Here is a 23,379-nt window from a genome sequence, read left to right as displayed (position 1 = left end):
CCATCTTTCTTGTAGGCCCCCTTGAGGTACTGGAAGACCGCTATCAGGTCTCCCCGGAGCCTTCTCTTCTCCAGGCTGAACAGCCCCAACTCTCTCAGCCTGTTCTCATAAGAGAGGTGCTCCAGCCCTTTTATCATCTTCGTGGCCCTCCTCTGGACCCTCTCCAACTGGTCCGTGTCCTTCTTGTGCTGGGGGCTCCAGAACTGGACACAGTACTCCAGGTGGGGTCTCACCAGGGCAGAGTAGAGGGGGAGAATCACCTCCCTCGACCTGCTGGCCACGCTCCTCTTGATGCAGCCCAGGATGCGGTTGGCCTTCTGGGCCGCAAGGGCGCATTGCCTGCTCATGTTAAGCTTCTCATCCACCAGCACTCCCAAGTCCTTCTCCTCAGGGCTGCTCTCAATCCATTGCCCGCCCAGCCTGTATTTGTGCCTGGGATTGCCATGACCCAGGTGCAGGACGTTGCACTTGGCCTGGTTGAACTTCATGAGGTTGGCACGGGCCCACCTCTCCAGTCTGTCAAGGTCCCTCTGGATGGCATCCCTCCCTTCCAGCGTGTCGACAGCACCACACAACTTGGTGTCATCGGCGAACTTGCTGAGGGTGCACTCTATCCCACTGTCCATGTCGCCGACAAAGATGTTGAACAGGGCCGGGCCCAGCACGGACCCCTGAGGGACACCACTCGTGACCGGTCTCCACCTGGACATCGAGCCGTTGACCACCACTCTCTGAGTGCGGCCATCCAGCCAACTCCTTATCCACCGAGCGGTCCGTCCATCAAACCCATGTCTCTCTAGTTTAGAGAGAAGGATGTCGTGCGGGACAGTGTCAAAAGCTTTGCACAAGTCCAGGTAGATGATGTCAGTTGCTCGTCCCTTGTCCACCGATGCCGTCACCCTGTCAAAGAAGGCCACCAAATTGGTCAGGCGTGATCTGCCCGTGGTGAAGCCATGTTGGCTGTCACCAACCACCTCCTTGCTCTCCATGTGCCTTAGCATGGTTTCCAGGAGAATCTGCTCCATGACCTTGCCAGGCACAGAGGTGAGGCTGACCGGCCTTTAGTTACCTGGGTCTTCCTTATTCCCCTTTTTAAAAACTGGGGTTATGTTCCCTCTCTTCCAGTCATCGGGGACCTCACCAGACCGCCATGACTTCTCAAATACGATAGCCAGTGGCTTGGCAACTTCATCTGCCAGTTCCCTCAGGACCCGCGGATGGATCTCATCAGGACCCATGGACTTGTGCACCTTCAGGTTCCTTAGATGATCCCGAACCTGCTCTTCGAGTACAATGGGCAGTTCTTCATTCTTGCAGTCCCTGCTTGCACCTTCTACAGCTTGGGCGGTGGGACAGGAACTCTTGTCGGTGAAGACTGAGGCAAAAAAGTCATTGAGAACCTCAGCCTTCTCCATGTCCTGGGTAACCAGGACACCAGTTCCCTTCTGGAGGGGGCCTACATTTACCCTGGACTTTCTTTTGTCCCCTACGTACCTATAAAAGCTCTTCCTGTTACATTTTATATCCCTGGCCAGATTCAGTTCTGCCAGGGCTTTGGCCTTCCTTACCTTATCCCTGGCCACTCGCGCAGCCTCTTTGTAGTCCTCCCAGGCTACCTGTCCCCACTTCCACCCTCTATAGGCTTCCTTTTTCACTTTCAGTTGGTCCAGGAGCTCCTTGCTCAGCCACGCCGGCCTCCTGGCCTTTTTGCCCGACTTGTTTTTCATCGGGATGCATCTCTTCTGAGCTTGGAGGAGGTGCCCCTTGAATATGGACCAACTTTCCTGGGCCCCTCTTCCCTCCAGTGCCGCCTCCCATGGCACTTGGCCCATCAGGTCCCTGAAGAGGCCGAAGTCCGCCTTCCTGAAGTCTAGGGCAGAGAGCTTGCCGTGTATTTTCCTTGCTGCCCCATGGATCTTGAACTCCACCATGTCATGGTTGCTGCAGCCAAGGCTGTCCTTTAGTTTCACATCCCCGACCAGTCCCTCCCTGTTGGTGAGCACAAGGTCAAGCATGGCACCCCTCCTTGTCGGCTCCTCTATCGCCTGCAGGAGGAAGTTGTCATCCACGCATTCCAGGAACCTCCTGGACTGCCTGTGCCCTGCCGTGTTATCTAGTTCCCTGTCTCATTCTCCTGCTAGTTTTAGAAATAAATGAATAGTTTTCCCCAAGTCGAGTCTGTTTTGCCCGTAACGGTAACTTTAAGGATTTCTCCCTGTCCTTATCTCAAACCTTGAGCCGTTTTTCTTATATCATCTCCCCCTATTCTCTCGGAGGGTGGGGGGAGCGAGAGACAGACTGCGTAGTCTGGTCCTGATCGGGGCTGAACTACAACAACTACAATGCTTATTAGAATAATGCATATGAACGATTTACATATTTGGAGTTCAGAAAACTAGTTTTTAACTAGTTTTTAATTTTGTGTGTCTTGTGCTTGCCAACCAAACGCTGAGAGGGCTGAAACAGTTCACTAAGGATAGCATTTAAATGAAGGGAAAAATAACATGGAAGTCTTGGCAGGGCACAATAAATAGCAGATGATGTTCCACTATATATATATATATATATAGTTTGTTTTTCTTTTTTTTTTTCAATCCTGGCTCTCACTTTTATCAATATAGATAAATAATATGGAGAAAGTCTTCCAGGTTTTCTATATCTCTAGGATTTATGGAGCAAGATTTTACCTTTGAGGCTTAGTTCTTTTGGATTTTGAAGTTTCTTTCCAAGGGTAGATTGTATGCACTTGGAGTCTGAAACCTCTGAAATTTTGTCAGGAGTCTCTCCTTGATTTATGTCTATTTTCATGCACTGCACCAAGTGCATGAACATGATGCAAGATGAGCCATTGCTTCAATTCTTTCACGTTGTCTTTGGTTTGAGGCAGTGTGTGTTGACTGCAGCTTTTGCTTAGGTCTCTTTGGCTTGATGAGTTTTGACTGCATATTGGGGACGACCAGTGGACAGTCTGTAGGCTGAATTTGGATGGCATCTCCGTGGCTCCATGGCTCACAGCATTTTCCTCACCTGCAGCTGCATGAGAGGCCATAAGACTGCAGGACCCTGGCAGAGATTGCTTCTTGTTCTTGGGCTGTGGCTATGCCCTAGGGAAGCCAGGCTGCTGCTGCTACCCTCACTCAGGAGAGGCTAGGCAAGGGCTTGACTGATTTGGATTCAGAGGGGCTAGGGGCTGGATCTGTGGAAAAGGAGTTGTACTGGGCTGCTTTCCATCACAAGGAGTAGCTGTGGACTGTCAGGGGTCCAGAGTTTTGAAGACCTGTTTTAGCATGGGCTTCATTGCAAAGGCCTGTTTTTGAGCTGGTGTAGGAAGAGTGTTCTTGCGGAGAAAAGGGGGACATTGATCTGTGGCTGGTGGTGTCCTGAGAGAGGAATGACAGATAAGGGAGGCTCTGTTATACTGAAGGGCAAAGCTGTGCCAAACTAGATGTGGAAGGTGGTGACAGCATTTCAGCAAGTAGTGTGTGGATGTCTGTCCTTGGTTACTGAAGGGAGACAAGGGCTTGTCTCAGGAGAGAAAGGGACAAGAAGAAAGAAGAAAGCTTTGCAGTTGTCCTTAGTTCAGTAGGAGCTCTCCTTGTTTAGTGCGATCTTCAAATCTTGCTTACAGAGTATTTTTAAGTGGAGATACCTATTTAAGGACCTCATTGCAACAAGCACTTACAAGTGATGTCAATGTTTTTGCTTTAGAAACAGCCAAATTAAAGATTTTTGTAAGGGATAACTTTGATTTAGCAATGTCAGGTCAGTTAATGTCTTACCACATTTACTTTACACCTTGCTGTGTGAATGGTCTGCTTTATAATATAGTGTCATTCCAACTGATGAAATATTTGGGACTTTTGTCAGATGCTGCTTCCATGTTTATAGCCCTGCATCATGGTGTGGTCACTCATACCCCTCCAAACTCATCTCAAAATTCCAAAAGATGTATTATTTCATTAGCTGTGTTCATATCCAATTTCATACAAACTCATAAGGGAATAAGATTGCATCAGACCTGTTTTCTGGAAAGGACAAGGCCTTTCACAAGGTGATCTCCTATGTATCCTCTTTTGAGAAAATAAAGGATCTTGCAGTTTGAGTTCCTGGCATTCTCAAAGCAAATCTCCATATGTAGGAGTCTGATACCTGGCAATGTCAGAGCACACATAACAGGGCCCCTGCAACTTTGACGCTTTCCCTTAAAAATATCCTTGTAGCTAATATATGCAAGCTAACAACCTGGCATTCTGTATCTACTCTGAGATACTATATAATGTACCAGGCTCAGTCACCTGTTTCAGTAGAGAAATTTTCCATCCCTATTACAACAGGGATTTGAACTCCCAGCTCTTTGTTTTTGTTTTTGTTTTTGTTTTTTTTTTATGCTGCCTTGTGATGATAATCTCTGAATTACAGACTTCAGTAAGCCTCAAAAGAAAGAGAAGTGACTGAATGTCTAGCCCTGAGTGATAGTCCACATGTACATTCACAGTGGAAATGTATGTTCCAAATCAGTTAAGACTGTATAACTTTTTACCTTTTGTGTAGTACTGTTTCAGGGTGACACTTCAGGTAATAGCCTCTCTTCGGTTTATGTAAATGTGAATGCTTCTTATAAACCGAAGAGAGGCTAAATGAAGTAGACTGCTTGCACCGTTTCTTCATCTCTGCTCAGCCACCTGCTCAAGTAGAGTTTTTAAACTTCATATAAAATATGATTTCTTATTTGTTTGTCATCCAGACTAGCCTATACAGCTCCTTAATGGCTCTTCCAAATAATTTTGTTCTCATGTAGATGAGAACCAAATCCCATTTTCTGATGAGTGTAGGAAGTGTTTTTGCCACTTCAGAGAGAAACCTGTTCTTAATGTCTATTCTTCCTAAATGTAGCAAAAGAAAATGTTAGAGCCTCTACTATGTGTAGAAGTTGTTATATAAAAAGCCTATGAAAGCCTCATAGATTACAAGTGGGGAAAAAAACATTTCACACACCTAAGTGCTCTGTGGTAGTGTGTGGTGCAGAACTCACAAGCGTAGACAGAAGACTTGCATTGGAGAAGAGCTTCTATTGGACTCTGATCCATTAATGCACATATGCCCCGTGAGCCCATGCCTGTCTAAGTCAGCACAGCCCACATCTCAGCACTGCCTCATCTGCAGAACTGAATTGCTTCAGCCAGTGTCCTAAGAGAGTCATTGTCACATAATGTCTTTCTGCCTTGCCTTCTCCATTGTAGCCCAGCAAAGTAGAGGCAGACTTAATCTGCCAAACCTGATGATGTTTTTTGAGTCTGCCCTCAAATCTGGAACTTCCTTCAGGAGTTTAGTTGGCACTCAGCCCCTAGTACAAGCACTTGTTGTCAGTCTGTCTTCAGCCTTGGCCTGTCCCACTCCCACTTATGCGATGCTCCTGGTAGCAGTGTCTTCATGCAAGGAACCTTTCTTAAGCATTGCATTCAGTTTAACTGAAATAGCCCAGTGTATTGGCCACCTTTCTCTTGAGACACCTGTATTGCCAGTGAAGTGTATTCCACAACCATGTAAAAAGTTGCTCTTGTTGATAATAAGTAGACTTTCTTCATCAACAGTAAGTTTCTTTCTTTTGCTAAGGCTTCCTGTAAGCCTCACAGTTTCCCAAGAGTCCTGTAGCACAGTGCCAGCCAGAAGTTCATCTGTACTTGACCAAGCAATATACTGTCTTGGAAGCCCCAAAGTCATGGTGATACTTAGTGAAGAATTTCTGCAGTTGTTGTTTGTGGGAGGGACTTAGCCTTTCTACTAGGCAGCTGACTCTTTCAGTGTCGCGAGTTGGAAATGCCCTCAGTATGAGCTTGCTGGTGGTCTATGCATTTCAGAAAAAATTCCAGTTACTGCTATGCGATGTCGCTTTTTTTTTTTTAAGTTGCATTGTCTCTGATTACGTTCTAGTAACTTCCTTCTTTGCCTTTGATTTTCTAGAGAGAAGGATCTTGAGTTAGTGATAGGTGTTCCATCTCTTTTTTTTTTATCTGCAAAAGCTGAAATTGTGTGACAGAGCAGATAACACTTGCCAACAGCTCCTTGTCTCAGATGCTTGAAGCTTACATGTGACATGGAGAATAACAGACACAAATCCAAACTCTTCCTTCTCTGTTTTTGCAGATTGATGCTTTCTGTTCTTAAGGAGACTGTGTTGTAGTATACATTGAGTATTTTGATAGCATCCAGATATATTATGAGTTTTTATTTGAATAGTTGTTTTATTTTAGTTTTGCATGGCTGAAAGGTATGGAGCTTTTAATAACACTGAGATTTTGTCCTCATTGTGGCTGAGATGAAGCTAATTTTCTTCTCAGTAGCTCCTGTATTTTGGATTTAGTATGGAATTTGGTATGTGAAGAATGTTGATGATTAGTTGTTGGCAAGAGGTCAAGGACTTCTTCCAGCTTCTCAGGTTTTGCTAATGTGCAGGTGCAAGAAGCTGGGCAGGGTACAGCCAGTACAGTTGACCCAAACTGGCTGAAGGAAGTATTTCATACCATAGACATCATGCTCAGTAGATAAGGGAGGTTGGCCACTGGACAACTCTCTTCCTCTTTTTCTTGCTGCTCGGAATTGTTTCAGAATTGCTTTTTGATCTTGTTTCCGTGATTGCTGCTTTGGACAGGCTGTATTGGTCATCAGGTCATCAAGTGGTGAGAAATTGTGCATTGTTCGTTTTGTATATTTTAGTGTCCCTATATATTGTTATTATTATCATCTTCCTTTACTATCCTAGTAAACTGTCCTCATCTCAGCCCACGAGTTTTCCTTACTTTCCAATTCTCTCCCCTATCCTGCTGGGGAGGGAGAGGGTGAGCGAGCGGCTGTGTGGTATTCGATTGCTGACTGGGGTTAAACCATGATAGATTTCAGGTTGTTCACTGGTAACATTTCTTGTCTTAGTACAAACTTCTCTGTTGTCTCACTAGTTTCAAAAGACAGTGTTACTTTTCATCTAAAATAACTCCTGTTATTCTTAATGTCATCACAGGTAAAATGTTCCAGTCTCCAGATATCACTCTTATTGTAGAGTTCATATTTATGTTTTATAAGGAGAAACCTATTGATTGGCTCCTGGACCATATCCTTTGGGTGAAAGTGTGTAACCCTGAGAAAGATGCTGTAAGTTTGTTTTTTATTATGAAGTTTCTAAAATATTTTCATGATGATTAATGAATTGGTTTTGGTGAGCTGGAGGCTAGCACACTGTGTATTATGGTTACTGCATGTCCTGAAAGTGTCTTTCTTCCTATCAAGATTTTAATCTCAAAAAGAACTTCAGAGAGACAGTTCTCAGAGGCATTATAACTGTTACTGTTTCAGATTTTGGAGATGGATGCAGTAGGATGAAAAAGTCTAGTTAGTTTCTGTGTATAACAGTCCTAAAAGAAACTCCTTCACATAACCCCCACTGAGGCTCTGCAGAATGCCCCTGCTTGGATAGCAGTCATAGAGAAGGTTCTGAATGGGTAATAAATTTCGGATTTTGGTCCTTCATTGCTCAAGTAGCAGCCTTGCTGAAAGACTGAATAAACAGGTTCTGTGCAAGAACCTTGAACAGTGTTATATTTGCACAGCAATCTTGGTAGATTTCTGGAATGAAAACAAAAACAACTGGATAAATACATCTGGGTGGTTGTTGAGTATTTTTGGTTCATGTACCATCACATACTTGCAGTAAAAACTCAGCAACCTTATGGTGGTTTTACTAATGTGATATTTTTTTAACCCTTCCTCCCACCTCCCCACCCCTATTTCAGAAACATTGTGATCGACAGAAATCCAACCTACGGATACGCTTCAGGCCTTCTCTTTTCCAGCATGTTGGCCTCCACTCCTCTCTAGCAGGGAAGATCCAGAAACTCACAGTTAGTAGCTCAAATTTTCCGTCCTTTCCAGAGCAGACTGATTAAATTAAAAAACTTTGTAACCCTTGAAAACAGGCATTTTCTTGTTGTCTGGCATTTTCAAGCATGTTGTATATTACTCCAACTGGAATGAAATCTCATTTAAACTGGTTACTACCAAGTATAAGAAGTGCTAATCTCAGCTCTTTTTTTTTGTGGATTTTTGCTAGGGGATATTTTTTCCAATTTCTTTTTCCTTTAATGTTATGTTCGTCTTATTAATCAGTACAAGACCTGATACACCCAAAAATGAGTAATACATTCATTTTCTTTTTTATGCAAGTGTTTGCTTTAAGTGTAACCACTTGGGAAAAGAACATAATAAAACAGATTATCTGACCAGCATGATGTTTGTCTTTCTTTTAATTAGGATAAAGACTTCCTGAAACCATTACTGCATAAAATCCACGTGAATCCACCTGCAGAGGTTTCGACATCTTTAAAAGTCTACCAAGGGCATACGCTAGAAAAAACCTACGTAGGGGAAGATTTTTTCTGGGCTGTCACACCAGTTGCTGGGGATTATATTCTATTTAAATTTGACAAGCCAGTCAATGTAGAAAGGTTAGTAATTATTTACATTTTGTCTCATATCTAAAGCTACTTGTTCACCAAGAATGCGTGAAGGTAGAATATGGGGCTATGATTGTAAACTAAAGTGAAATAACATAGGGTATTTGGACTTCAACTGTCTTCCCTCTAATTCTTCTACTACTGTAAATATTGTCTTGCCTTTTTTTTAATTTAGTTTTTTGTTTAATTCAGAGCCTTTTTGATAAATGCAGTTCAAAACCAGTGCTTCTTTGGCAATTCATAAGAGAATGTAAAATAAGCCAGTTTGGTTCTATTTGTATTTGGTTGGTCTGCTTCTAATTACAGAGCAATTGTACAGCATGGTGTGTGGTACAGTATGTTGTGCCCTGCAGCTTCGGTGCCTTGATTGTCCAGATCAGACATCTTGCTGGAATATATCACGATGTCCCCAGACCTGAAAGCTGGGAACTCTGAAGGGTAATGTTTTTTAGATTTAGCTTTAGGGCTTGAAAAAAAGTCACCGTGCCAAGACTCCAAGTTGACCTATTTAAAAAAAAAAAAAAAAAAAAATTAACAAAGGGAAAAAAAAGAGGGGCTGCCCTTGAAATACAAATATCTGTGATTTGTCAGAGGACTAAAGGTGACTTCTTTTTAGCTACTAGTCAGATTAAATAAGGATTATAGTTTCTGCTTTAGAGTGTAGTCATCCTTTAGTTTTATTGAAACTCATTTGCCGCTTTGCTTTTTACTATCTTGCCAATATAGCAGTCCAAGACTTAAAAAATAGTTTTAGTGGCTGAGTGGATTCCTTTTCTCCTGTCTTCACGTACCTTATGTGTTCTTTTGAGGCCAGTACCTAGTCTGCTAGGGCAAAGTTTCTTTGGATCAATTTGACTGGATACTTTTTTTGTGAAGCAGCCTTTTTTGCAGTCCTGGACTGGTACATAATCAAAGGCTAAGTCTTCACGTTGGCTTAGCACAACAATGAGGATCAGTAGTTTCCTTACTACTATGTTATTCCAAACTAATCGGACCTCTGAACTCAAGTTTGTCATTTGAGATGTCAAATTACTCTTTCAGTTGATTGCTATGCTTTAAAAGACTTTCTTAATTAGCTTTCCAAGATGCATGTGTTGAGGAATATGATTGCCATACCTCCTTGGGTTAAAGGCAGAATCTTTTTTATCCTGTGCCAATAGTTTAAAAAAATACATATTTTTCAACTCAGATGTATAAATTAATTTATTTCTTTTTGATCAAATTTTCCTTTTCAGAGTTATGAAGTAAACATTATTGAATTTGCATGTTTATTTTGGGGGGGGGAGTTTAAGAATTATATGCATCTACATTATGAATAGGGTGACTGTAAGCAGCAAATGTTGATCTTGGGTGGATAAAGATAAGTCAAATGTACAACGGCAATTTTGGAAAGCATTGCTACCAAGTGTCATAGGTTGGCACTGTTATTTAAAAAACATCATGCACAGGTCTGAAGAAAATGGGTTTTGATATGTGTTACCTATTAAGTGAGGGAACTGGGGGAACAATTAAGTACTAATTATTTGTGCAAAAGGTGGGAAGATAGTGTTTGTTATTGTGCCCTGGAAAACTGTAGCTAGGCCTCAGGTGGTTACGTCTGCCTGCTGTGTTAAGAGCAGTGCCAGCAATGGAGGATGACCATGTTTTTTTATTGTTGTTGTTATTTCTATTTATTGAAGAAATCCATTTTAGTTTTAGAAAAAAGAGAACATCTATGGCTTCCTCAAAGGAAGTCCACCAAGCAGAATGATGCTACCTGTTCAGACTTCAGTTTAACATTGTTTGAGCTGTCATTGTAAGACATTTCAGAGTTTATTATGATGTTAGCTTGTGTTACCACAGTGTCCTCAAAAATGCAGTTTTTTGCCTTTCTGAAGTCAGTGGCTGATTAGGGCTACACATATTGTCATTTCAAATTGTTGGGAACTTCTTCTTGTTTGTCTGCTTAACTTCAGCAGCAGCAGATTTTGGTAGGTAAGGGTCGGGTAGAGCAATGATGTTTCCTGATACTTCAAGGATGCTTGCTGAGGCAGTCAAAAGTAAAACTGATTTTTGCAGGTTGAAAAACAGAAAACGGAAAATAGATTGAGCGTTAGGAAGACTTACCTGGTGGGGAGATATATTTGAGTTTTGGAATTAAGAGTAGAAAATACACTTCTGAAAGCCATCTTGTGATTGTGAAGGGATGCAACAGGTTTTTCCTGTTTTGTTTTGTTTTGTTTTTTAAGTAATAGAAAAGTTCTTTGAATTTAGAGAAAATTTTGTCTGCCAAGTCAGTTTGAGGTGTAGCTGCTTAATAACTCCCATAATAAATTCTTGATAAACAAGTTTTTTAATGGAAATATTGGCCACAACTCTGAATGAATAGCAAGTCTGTTACACTGTGACAGAGCACTAACTTGTTCCTATGGTTTATTTTTCCATGCCAAATGTTTTGCTGAACTGAATTTAAGTTTTCTGCTGAGTATAGCAGTTCAGTAATTAGCTTTCATTAAGTCATTTTTGAGATCTGAGAATGTTGTCAAGGATAACACTGGCAAGGATCTCTTAATTGTTTAAAGTGAGACCTGAGCTCACTTTGCTGAGCAGAAAGTAACATTTATGGCTATTTTGTGCAAGACCTGCTTGGCAGGTTCCTGAAGAATATTGAACAGTCAAATAGATGGTGCTTGTTCTAAACCACACCTGGAGAACAGGGATGTGTACACTGAAATTGTCTAATGCTCATTTTAGTAACAGCTCTTCTACTGAATCTTTTTATTTTTTTTCCAAGCAAATGATCTCCAGCCACAACACTGAAGTCCCTTAGTAGTTAGCTAGGATCTTATTCTTATTTTTGCATGAAGAAGATAACATTCCTCTCTTTCAGTAGCATATCCTTGAGAGTGAAAGTTGATCCACTGACTTTCCTTTCCAATTGCACAGCAGTCTTGAATGTGTGGTTTGATTTCGGTTTGTTGGGTTTTTTTAAATAAATGGATGGACTGTTTTCTAAATGCTCAAAACAGCCTACATTATAAATGTAAGAAATACTAAATTTCTGTTCCCTTAGGTTGTTATATAATTATTGAAATCCACTTTGCTATTTTGATATGTAAACTGTTGTTCCAAGCACATATTTAACTATTAAAACTGACAATTATATTAAAGAGTTTCTTCATGAAGTGTACATTATTACTGCTTTAATGCTAGTACTGAATGTGAATTCATTTTTCTCACTATAAAGAACAGATTCAACATACTTTCTTTAGTAGTAACTCTTTTTCTTCAGAAATGTCAGTGAGGAATGTTGTACCTGAGCAGCTCATTGTGAAGAGCTTTTAACTTTAGAAAGTGCTTTGTTTGAGGGTTTTTTGAGTGTGGGAAGCTCTGAAATATTGGTGGATGAGTAGTGAATCTTGAATAGACGTAATAAATTTTGAATGTGATCCTAGTTTAAAAAACACAAACAAAACATATCCCAGAAAGGCGTTCTGTTGCAGAACTTAAGTTGATGCTGGTATCCATCATCATCATAATCGTCTCTCTTTTGACTGCCTAAGTTTTTAAGTCCTCCCTATAGACATGACTGACACAAGTCAGATATTGTTTTCAAAGAACATGTGCACCAATTACATCAAGGAAGACCTTGGGAGCACATCACCTATCACTGTTTTAATTAGATTATGTTTACACTTGTTAGCTTTTCTGCAACAGGAATTTAGAATTGATATTTATAAAAAATAGAGCTTCAGGGTTTTTTTTTTTAGTGTAAATTGCTTTCAAATGCTGATCTTTATTAAAAAGAAAAAAAATGCAGGAAAAGACAAGGATGTATTTTATACTGTGGAAAGGAAAAAAACTCACAAAAACCAAAACCCACTCCAACCTCACCAGTACATATATCTAAATTTACTTTTTTTTTTTTTTTTTTAAATATGAGGATCATCCTTTCTTGTATATAACTGGTTGTTGGTGTTACTTTGCATATTTTCAAAAGGATAGCAGAATTTGTTTTCTGGGAGAGAGTGTTTGATTTTAGGGTTTTGTTTTGTTTTGGTTTTGTTTGTTTTGTTTTGTTTTTTTTTTTCTCCCCCTCTAGCACTGCTTTTAAACCTGTAATTGCCCCATAGTTGCGGTGTTCTTTTAGCAAGTTAGTCGTCTTAATGTGACATTATTAATAATGTGATTTTATGATGTAGAACTTGCAGGTTGGAATTTGAACTTTAAACTGAAATCTTAATGCTTTGACAAACCAGCTTGTAGATTACATTTACTTCTTTGTGTTCTGATATTGGCATAGATACTGAATGTGCAGTATTTGAGACTGATAATCTAATTTTCCATGTTGTTGATCCTGGAATCCCAGGGAACATGTGATATTAACCTTGCATATATTTCTGGTGGCATCTTCCCACAACATAGAATTCCCACTCTGCAATAAATATGCATTTGACAATTTGAACCAGAAAATCAATGTGTTGAGTGTGAAGAGTGTCTTGTTGGGCTCCAGGTAACTAAACATATACATTACTTTGCTTTGAAATTCTTGTGACAGGGCTGAAAAATACCTGCATAAAAAGTGACAATTGCTTGCCTGTTATTACTGCCACTTCATTGTAAAGGAAATAAACACAGCTTAAAAAACAGGTTCTTTAGCAGTGAAAACTTAAAAGGAATTCAGGTGTTTTTTTTTTTTTTAAAGTAGAACAAAGTTACAAAAAAAAAAGTATTATAGCAGTTGATCACATATTTATCTAAAATGTAGTTAATTATCCATCCTATGGGATGCAAGTCCTCCTATGGGTAGAGAGATACAAGATCAAATGCAGTACAAAGGGAAAAAAGACTTTGTAACAGTTTTCCAAAACTATTCACTGAAATGGAACTTTCTCATCATTTCCTTTTGCAGTAACAACCCCTTAAAACTTAGGGCACTGCAAAATTGTTTGGGTTTTAGATTAATACAGCTGTAACTTGAATGATATATAAGCTGTTCTTTGCTCATAATCGCTGTTCAGTGTAAAACTCTTCTTCAGCACAATGCAATACATCCAACCTTTCTTGGGCAATTTTAGCTGAAGTAACACATGTGTGCACACGATTTAAAAAAAAATTGTTTTGATTCTAAAGATATAATATAGGCTATTAAAGTTTAACATCATCTTCATTTTATTAAGCTTTAATGGTGTCAGCTGATAGGAAATATTTTAAAGTTTCTTAAATTTATTATTTTAAATGTTTTAGTGTTTGTCAGTGTATTTCAGGTGGGATAATGCTTTTAGTGTATACAAAAAAAGAGAATTTGAGGACTTCAGTTTCTGTGTTTACATAAGCTGCTGTACTAATGAATAGAACATCCTCAAATGGATGCACTGACAGCGGGGATTTGGCAGGCAGGCTCCCAGTCACTGATGCTGTTTGCTCCGGGCATGGAACTCTGCCCATAACAATGAGGCAAGAACTTCATATGAAAAGGGAAAAAAAAAACCAAAGTATGGATCAGAGACAGAAGAAAAGGCTGCCTGAGCCAAGGACATGCTGCTTCCTCCTTAATGGCACCAATATTCAAGACTTGTGTATTTGGCAGTGTTCCTGGATTTACAGTTCTTAGTCAGAAATCTTAGAGGCTTAATGCTGTTGCCTAAATGTTAGATATCTAATGCCACTTGAGATACCCTAAAATACTTCACCTGAGGGCTTGAGTCTCTGAGATGTCATAATTGCATTTTGCCAGCCTGTGAAGAGGTCTCAAACCCAAGTGCATCTCAAATGGTGGCAAATTGCCTATGTTTAAGAAGATGTAATGGAGTTATCTATGCTTCTGGAGAATTAACCTGGGGGTGGGAAAAAATGTTTATGTGCATACACACATATTAAAAAAAAAAACAACTCCAAATCCCCAAAGCCTTTCTACATTTCACTGGATTAAAAATTCAGGAGAAGTAACCTTGCAAAAGAACATAAGGGCCTTTTAACTAATACTGGTGTGGTGGAAAAGTAAGTGTATTCGTTAAAGAGAAGAGCAGAGATTTCAGGACCGAGATCTGCCCCTCCCTTAAAAAAACAACCAAACAAACAACAAAAAAAACCACAAAACCAACCAACCACAAAACACCAAAAAACCCAAACCCCCTCCAAAACTAAATATTAAAAATAGTTTAAATGAATGTCATTCCAAACTCTTTTCTGTTACAGTTGATGTGTGTATACTCCAGAGGGCACACATAGTGCAAGTTTAGAGAGCTCAGTTCTCACTGGGAAACAGAATGCAAGAGTAGACCTGGGAATGAGATTTTCTTACCCGGCTGTTTGCCTTCTACACATATTGCTCAGTTGAAAAAAGTTAGGAAATGGTATGGGTAACCTTATGAAAATATGTAGATTGACTTTGAATGTGGTGTGAGAAAATTAATTTCTTAGGTATGTATTGGATAAAAAAAAGACTCGGACCACTCCCCAAATTCTGCCCATCACCTCTTCAGTCGGGCTACTTTGTGGTCCTTTGAGAAACATGAGAAAGTGATCTCCTTTTGGTGTGCTGGTTTGGCACTTGTGTAAAAACGAGGAAGTCGCCCCTTGCAGCTTTCACACATGCAGCCCAGTTTGTATATGGACAGTTAGACTGGCTGGTTTTGGCAGAGGAGATGAAGTCTTGCCAGGCCTTTTGCATAGAAGTTAATGGAGTGGCTTTGATGGCTGTTTGGTTTACTTAGTTGTGGTTTGTTTTTTTTTTTTTTTTTTTCCAAATTGGGAACTATAACAACAAGATAGAAAAGCTCCCATTAGATTGCTTAGCTATTGTGAGTACTTGGTGAGTGTGTATATAGGCTTGAGGAATTAAGCTTTTTTTTTTTGGAAGTATAAGCAATTTTTGCAAAAGAGTGAGTAAGAGGCATAAAGTATAGGAGAAGAAATAGAGGTTGAGAGAGTGAAAAGAAATTATTCATCTTCCATTTGTATTTTGCATGAGGAAATAATGCATGGTTAATATCAGTTTCCAGTGACAGTAAAATAACATTTCCTAATGAGGATTCTGGGAAAATGACAGAGAGGAGGTAGGTTAGATTTTTTTTTTTTTAATTTTTTTTTTTACCACATTTGCATCTAGTGATCAAAAATACTGGATAGAATTTGTGAATAATTATTCTTGCAGTGGATGATGGCATCTGTAGAGAGCCAAAAATCTGCTGACTGAATGTGGCTTTTATAGAAATTCATGTTGTGCAGAATTAAAAACTGTTATGCTGCATGTTGCTATGGATAATTTGCTCAAATATGGAAGGAAACATCTTCTCTCTGCCTTCCTACCTCTTTTCCTTTTCTGAAAATGGGATATACTAAAATATATCAGTTTGCTAAAAAGACATGTAAGAAAGAAATGTAGAGAAAAAGATTTGATTCCTGATGTTTACAGAGTACAGAGGCTTGTTAAAAAATAGATTCTTAGAATATTTGTGTTTAGAATCAAGTGTGATAAATATTTTGTTTCCTTCAAAACAAAACACAAATATATCAACAGTGGATGTGAATTGTGCTTTTTAAAGAATTTTTGTATATTATTTCATTTTATAACGCTGCCATAATTCACTGATAAAGTTATTGTGTGTTCTGTTCCAATTTTAATTGCTCAACAAAATAGCAAGTGCATAGAATTACACTTTCTATATATTAAAAAAATAGGCATTTTTATTTATTTAGATAAAATATAAAACTAAGAAAGACTTTTTTTTAATGCCGAAAAGAAAACAAAGTAGGTAGTAGACAGAGTAACAGTTTTCTGGGCATAAGTATGCTTTGAGGTGAGGGAAAGAGGAGAGATATGTTCCCTTCATAAGCAAAATAAGAGGAGGGTAAAAAGGTGTGTGTAGTTGGGTTTGTGTTTTTTTTTTAAGTACAAGTGATGGATTACTGCTGCAAGATAGAAAAGTTTAGCTATTCAAAGAAGAATATTAAAACTAACAGTGCAGATTAGTAATTTCTCCACATCTTTTGGGGAATGTTACAAAAGATAAGAATCTTTCCAGGTGCTCAGTGCTGGGGTAGTTCTGAATCTGAGTGTAGGCTCCTGAAGTCAAAGGACTTCAGTGAACTTCATTGGCAAGCTAATGGTATCTTTCGTCAGTGTATCAATGCTAATCATGCTTACGCCCTCCTCTCCCTTTGTGTGTTAGCATGTGTATGAATATTTGTTTCAGCTTGTTGGTTTTTGTGGGTTTCTTCCCTCTAGTTGACTTGATTTTTTAGGTGATACCTAGCTCCGTAGGAAGAGGTCAAACACTCTATTTGAGCAAATACTCAAGTCACCGAATGTGACAACTGAAGTTTTCTTTGCAACTTTGACTTTGCTCCACTTTGCTGTTTGTTTGTTTTTCAGACCTTCAGTGCTCTTTACATTTTATTATGGGTTTTTTTTTTTTTTGACCACATGAGATGTTAATGTCCTGCATCCTCTATTCCTTTCATACTACATTGAAGTGAAGACCAGAATGTATGCAAGTTGATTCATACATGCAGGAACTTCTGGTGTGGAGGAGGTTGTCTCTGGTTTTGTATATCTGCAGTAGCTAGCTATTATCCCTGACCTGTCCTTCTTTAAAAAGATACTGCCAGAGAAAAAGGTTCTCTAAGGTTCATTACATGAGTATTTCATTTACCATTTGTAAGTTAGAATGATGACTTCCATCAAGAATGTCCAAATGTGTCCATGTTTGTGTTTTGTAATAACAATAATGAGTAGACAGATAGTTATAGAAAACACACTAAAAAAGCGGGTTTGATTATGTGGACATTTGGAAATTAGATTTTATTAATTAATTCCACAAATTGTTTTGGCATTGTGCCAACTTTTGAGTGCATTGCCATAATGGAGTGATAACTGCTGTGAGGAGGAAACTGCATTTCAGTTTCAAAAGTTGATAGCACAGGTATGAGAAATGGTTGGCTATGGTTGTATGTTTGCAGGGTTTTTTAAAAAAACAAATAAACAAAACGCAAATAAATACACCACCTCCCAAAAAACCCCCACATAAACAAAATCCCCACCCAAACATCCCAAACCTAGTATCGTTCATTGAGAGCACAATAATCACAGATCATTCTTTGTGGCTTTTTAGGTGTGTCTTCTCAGAAATAAGACTTGTGAACTAGAAAGCACTAATGAAAAGCAGTGTGTCTGTGGTTTGGGTGGAGTATTTGATGGCAACGCCTTAGATGTGAGTGTTTGATCAGTTGCATTTTCCAATAAGTCTCCTTAGAATTTTCAGGTTTTTTTTGTGAGAGAAATTCCCGGTAACAGACTAAAGGATGGCAAGTTAGATGATCTTGGTCAGAAGACAGCAGAATATGCTTTTAGTATTCTTAGCTTTGCCAAGAGTTTTGTTTTGCTTTTTATTTAAACATACAATAAAGGCATCTTCCTAGAAAGGATAACTAAATCTTTGGGGTTTTTTGAATGTCACTAATATCTGGAAAAAGTCACAAGATTTTTTTTTGAAAGAACTGTAGGTTTTTTAGGTAGCTTGTGTACTTTAGAATTGACTAACCTTTACATTAAACTACAGTGGGGAAATTATTTTTCTTGAAGGACACACAATGCTGAAGCTTACTGAATCCAGTTTTGTTTTGCAGTTCAATCTGTGCAGTTCTGCTGAAACCAGTGCAATAGAAATCTATGTAGCTTTCTTATAGCAGAGTGTGTGGTTTTACTCCTTTTTTGAGCCTTGATAAAATAAATGTTATATATCTATGTGTGTGTCATTTTTAAAAATTACTTCTACCATTTTGGGGTCACAGACATTTCTAAGTCAGAGTTGGAGAGCTCTGTTTTTTTCTGCTTCTTGTCTGGTAGCTATGGAGTATGGATTAATGGCAAGTTACTTACCTGGCTTCAGACATACTGGATAAAGACAAACTAGAATTGACATCTCCAATTATGTCTTAATAAATTGCAAATTGAGCTAATGTTTGTAATTTTAATCAAGTGATAATTTCTGAACTAATTTTGTCCCTGGCTGGTGATGCATTTAATGTCAAAGTTGGTGCTTACTGTTAATTTCTCTAAGTCTCAGTTGAAGAAAGATTTGAAATATGTTGATAGATTTTTACATATTCATTTAAACATATTAAAATAAAATAGACATGGTAAAAGTGGCATCTGAGTAGGTGTAATATCTAGGTAGCTTTTGACAGTAATATGAATAAACTCTGTGGTCCACTAGAAAAAAATGTAAGAAATGAACAATTTTCAAGCATTGGTACCACCTAGTGGCAAAAAATATTGTTACTTGTTTACATAATATGTATTCAAAAGAATGTGAAGTCTGTGTTATATTTAAAGAAAGGAGAATTAAAGAGTGTCTTTTGTAACATTATCTATGCATATATAGTACTGTAAAAGCTGTTAGAGAGTGGGCAGCTAGAATTTGAACACTTGCACTTCACTGCTTAATATGTATAGGGATGGTTTTGATACAATTTTAAACATATTCACTCTGTCCCATGTGAAAAAAAAAAAAAAAAGAGAAATTTCATTAAATGCACCATGAATGCAGGTAACGGAGACTTTGTACAGGTGTTAAAAAAAACCCACTCCTTTTCTGTGTGTGTATACATGTCAAAAACGTGCTTTGTTTAAAACAAAAATAAATAAATCTGTCTTTGGAATGGAAGTTTGAATTCAGGTAACATTAAGGGTGTGGTTATGGATTGGGAATTCCTGGCACAGTCATTATGGAGACTTTGCAGAGAACGAGAGTGGAGAGCTGGGGAAAACTGGCCTGGCAAAATGTTGACTTGGACAAGTTCCCAGAACTGGTTTAGAATGAATCTGTGGAGTTCATCCTGTGGGCACAAGGAGGGGGTGGCAATGGGGAGAAGGCAGGGCTCCTGCTTCTAGAAGTGATGCCAGAGTATGCCAGGCAATAACAACTACAGTGTTGGTCACTTTGTATAATGCAATCTGTCAAGATGGGATTTTAGAAACTACCTTTCTAAGCAAAATATTGCCCAACTGCTCTTTAAAAAATGCCAAACTTCAGCCATTTCAGTTATGGTAGTGTGTGAAATTATTCTTCATTTCTTATTGCCAGCTGATGTACATGAAGTATAAAAGTTACATTTACCATTATGGTATCTGTAATGTGTCTATTAACATGTAAGATGGTAACTTAGCTAATTCTGACTAATGTATGCAAACTGTTTTATTTTTCCCTTTTCATTTATAGGTACTTGTTTCACAGTGGCAATCCAGAGCATCCAGGAGACATACTTCTAAACACAACTGTGGAAGTTTTGCCTTTTCAGGTATGAATTTATTGATTTATGTCTTCTCCATTATAGGATAAAAGCACAATCTCCTAATTTTATTGACTTTTTTTAACAGGGTGAAGGAGACATGAATGCTTCTTTTTTTTTTTTAACTACAGGATGTTGATGCTCTGATGCTCTCATATTTTTTTTTTTTAATTGGAAAATTAAAAAAAAAAACAGAAACAGAAAACTATTGTAACTATGCAGATGTTCATAGTGCAGTCTGCTACAAGTGCTTCTGGTAATTTGGAGGTAAACAAGTGCATTTTCTTCCAATCCACAGCTACTATTTAAAACAAAAGAAAAAAAACAAAAACAAACATCTTCACTCTCCTGTGTATTCTGGAAAATAGGAAAGCTAAGTCAATCTGCTTTTTAATTTACTCAAAGTCTTGGCTGAGGAATTGACACACATCAAACCTTATTATATATTCAAATATCTGGTCTCTTAAACTGAATGTGTTTCTTTTTCCTGATTACCGATTTTTTTTTTCCCATAAATCAGTCTGAGGTTTATCTCAGGATAAAAGTATATACTAAAATATATTTTTGCTTGAAGCTACGTGGTATAGGTTCTTTTTCTTCAACTAGATATTATAGCTGACAATTTATATCACAAAACACTGTCAGAGGATTAAGATATTATTTCAGACAATTTTTTTTTTGTTTAGTATTAAAATAGCGAAATATTTCTATCTTCTCCCAAATACCTGGTGTAGGTATCTTGAAATCTGTGCCTAAGTGACTATATGCTGAATCTCTTTTTCTTTTTTCCTTTTAAAAAAAAAAGTAAATGATCATGGAGGAAGTCCACTTCTCCATTCTTGCAGTCTGCTTTCCTGGGAGACAGCAAAAATAGAAATTTCTGACCACCCTCACTCTTAAAAAGAAGTTTGTCCATTTGATTCTAATTATACAACACAATATGTGGGATGTTATACTGTAAGATTTATGGAGTTTTTTTCTCAAGATCTTTGGAAATGTATTGAACCACATAAAACAGCAGCAGCCTTCACTTCGTTTGGGCTTGAGATACCACAAGAATACACAAGATAATGAGAAAAAATGTGCATTGAGCATCTCTTTTTCGGCTATGCTCAGCTGTGAAAGGTCCCTCAAACGGGAGCATCCCTTACGGAAGCAATGCTACTGAGCTTGCCTTGCTGTTGACGCAATTTGTGGAAAGGTAAATAAGGAAATTCTGCATCTGCCTCATTCTGAAGCCATTAGTGTCAGCAGAAAATGTCACCAATATGAGGACAGCAGCTGCAGAATGATAGGTACTGTCCTGAGGGAACAATTTCTCACCATGGACTTCAGTAGAGCTGGAAGCCTATTCAGGTACTTTGACCCTGATCCTCTCTAAGCAGAATTCAGAAATACAAAAAACAACCTTTAGAAACCAGACTGCCCCCAGACTGTATTTGTCTGGGACTCACTCAGCACACTAAAAAAACAACAAAAAAAACCCCCCACAAACACCCAAACAACAACAAAAAAAACCTAAACAAAACCAAAAGAAAATAAAACAAAAACCCCCCTACCCCCAAAATCCCCTGAAACAGAAGCACCACCCACCACTTTTTCAGCAACTTCCCTTAAAAGTAGGAATTAAAAAAAAAAAAAAGCTGATGGATTTAATCTGTTTTGTCAAGCATTTTCAATTGATTCCTGTCTTGCAGTGGGTCTTTTAGTATTGGATCGTGTGATTCTGGTTGTAAATTTCCATCTGTTTTTGAAGCTCTAGTCTACAATCTCATTTTTCCTTATTGACACTCATTCTTTTTAGTAAGGCAGTGATAATTGCAATACTTGCCTCACTGGTCTTACGGCTTTTCATCTCACCCAAATTCTTACATCAAAAGTAAGCTCTAAGTTTTATTTATCCTGAGATAAATCTCTGGTGTAGCCGTAGGAAAAAAAAAAGGCAAGATTCTGCCTTTACTTTTCTTCTACTGTGTATGCCAGTATCTGCTATGTATTCTGTTCATGTGGCAGTTACCACGCAAGTTACTTGGGGCACTTAAAGTACTTCTTTTTTCTACTTTGAAGCCAAATACCATTCTGTTCTGGAACACTGCTGGTTTTAATTTTTTTTGTATTGGCTCCTGTAAGGCTATAAATAACTATTCTAGGCTGGTTCATAATTATATAGAAAAAATGGATGTGAATATATAACAAGAGTGCACACACATTCGTCTTTCCCTGGCAAAGTCATGTGTCAAAATAAATTATCTCATTTGTGCTTTGTTGTTCTAGAATGAAGAACTGGTATTAAGTAAAGAAACCAAAGATAAACGTTTAGAGGATGGTTACTTCAGGATAGGTATGTCACAGTAGAAAGAAATGTGTATTGTTACTATTGCAAAGGTTAAGACGTTTTTAGTAAAACCAAAACAAACCTAAAACTGAGTTTTGATAATTCAGTTTTGGGTATGTGACCTTGTAGGCTTTACTTAATATTGTTTCCAGTATTTATTTTCTGAGACTGATGTACTCAACAAAGATCTGGTGTGGCTCCTAGTTGTAGTGCAACTACATCCAACTTCTCTGCCAGGATCTATCACCTATATTATTGCAGAGGCGTTTCCAGGTTGTATAAGATTGCCTCTTCTGTCCTGTGACTGCATGAGTGCCTCTGTATAAGCCATGTGCTTGGCCTGGATTTGAACCCACCTTACAGACAATCAGCTGTCTCGTCATGGGATGAGATTGGCATTTCCACAGCCAAATGGCTGTTGAGGAAGATGCCAGGATACATGTTGTCAAGGAAGAGAAATTTTACTCATGGATTGTATTTAGCTTGCTGGACATAGGTTGGACATCCCTGTTCTAACAAAAGCAAGTTTTTTCATCTTAATGAATTGCAGTTGCTTTGTATATGTTTTAAGTGTAAAGTCTAACTGGGCTTTTCAACTGGATTCTTATTCGTTCTAATATAATTTATGATCCTTTAAATAGGAATACATTAAGCAGGAATGATATACCTTGTCCTTAATTCTCCTTGAAAACACATAAGCCAGGGGCTCTATGTTTGGTTCCATGATATTAAATGAAAATCTTCCCAGAGTTTGAGGTGTTCATACCCTTAGACAGTTCCAAAGTTTTTGTTCTTACATGTAATCCTGTTCAGATCGGTGTGCTCTGATGATAAGCCCCATCGTGTTTGCTGCTGCAGAGCCGGATCTGATATCAAAAATCATGGTCTGTCTTTTGTTTCGGAAATCACACCAGTCAACCCTACAACCACCAGAAATAGGTTTCACCTGTGAATTTTGATACTACAGATACGTTTTTCTGAACACAGATTTTGTACTTTAGTTTGTTGAACAGGAGTTAACTGAGGATATACTTTTGCTTATTTTGCAGGGAAATTTGAAAATGGTGTAGCTGAAGGAACAGTTGACCCCAGCCTAAACCCTATTTCATCATTCCGGCTTTCAGTGATACAAAATTCAGCAGTTTGGGCAATTCTGAATGAGGTGAGAGGTGGTATAACCTTTTAAATACAAAATGCGCGAATGTGTGATTTCTTCATTCTGTTGGTGTATTAAAGCACAGAATTTTGGCTAATGCTGAAAACAGT

The 23,379-nt window shown here is 38.5% G+C and overlaps 1 protein-coding gene across 5 annotated transcripts in view; it reads left to right on the top strand.

The window, feature by feature from the left end:
• The window catches only part of MGAT4A (alpha-1,3-mannosyl-glycoprotein 4-beta-N-acetylglucosaminyltransferase A), an 88,013-nt gene that overhangs the window by 58,830 nt on the left and 5,804 nt on the right, over positions 1 to 23,379 (top strand). For 4 of the 5 annotated variants that reach the window (XM_086769183.1, XM_086769191.1, XM_086769209.1 and 1 more), the window contains exons 10-15: positions 7,016 to 7,146; positions 7,785 to 7,892; positions 8,302 to 8,495; positions 19,709 to 19,787; positions 22,053 to 22,119; positions 23,163 to 23,275. In XM_086769183.1, the coding sequence (XP_086625309.1) occupies positions 7,016 to 7,146; positions 7,785 to 7,892; positions 8,302 to 8,495; positions 19,709 to 19,787; positions 22,053 to 22,119; positions 23,163 to 23,275 (692 nt within the window). The remainder of the gene's footprint in view (positions 1 to 7,015; positions 7,147 to 7,784; positions 7,893 to 8,301; positions 8,496 to 19,708; positions 19,788 to 22,052; positions 22,120 to 23,162; positions 23,276 to 23,379) is intronic. The other variant, XR_015261299.1, reaches the window with a different exon arrangement.

The sequence above is a fragment of the Chlamydotis macqueenii genome, chromosome 1, assembly GCF_036417535.1.
Source record: "Chlamydotis macqueenii isolate bChlMac1 chromosome 1, bChlMac1.mat, whole genome shotgun sequence".
In the NCBI taxonomy this organism is placed as follows: Eukaryota; Metazoa; Chordata; class Aves; order Otidiformes; family Otididae; genus Chlamydotis; species Chlamydotis macqueenii.
Note: the sequence above shows the minus strand (reverse complement) of the source record. Positions and strands in the feature narration are given on the sequence as shown.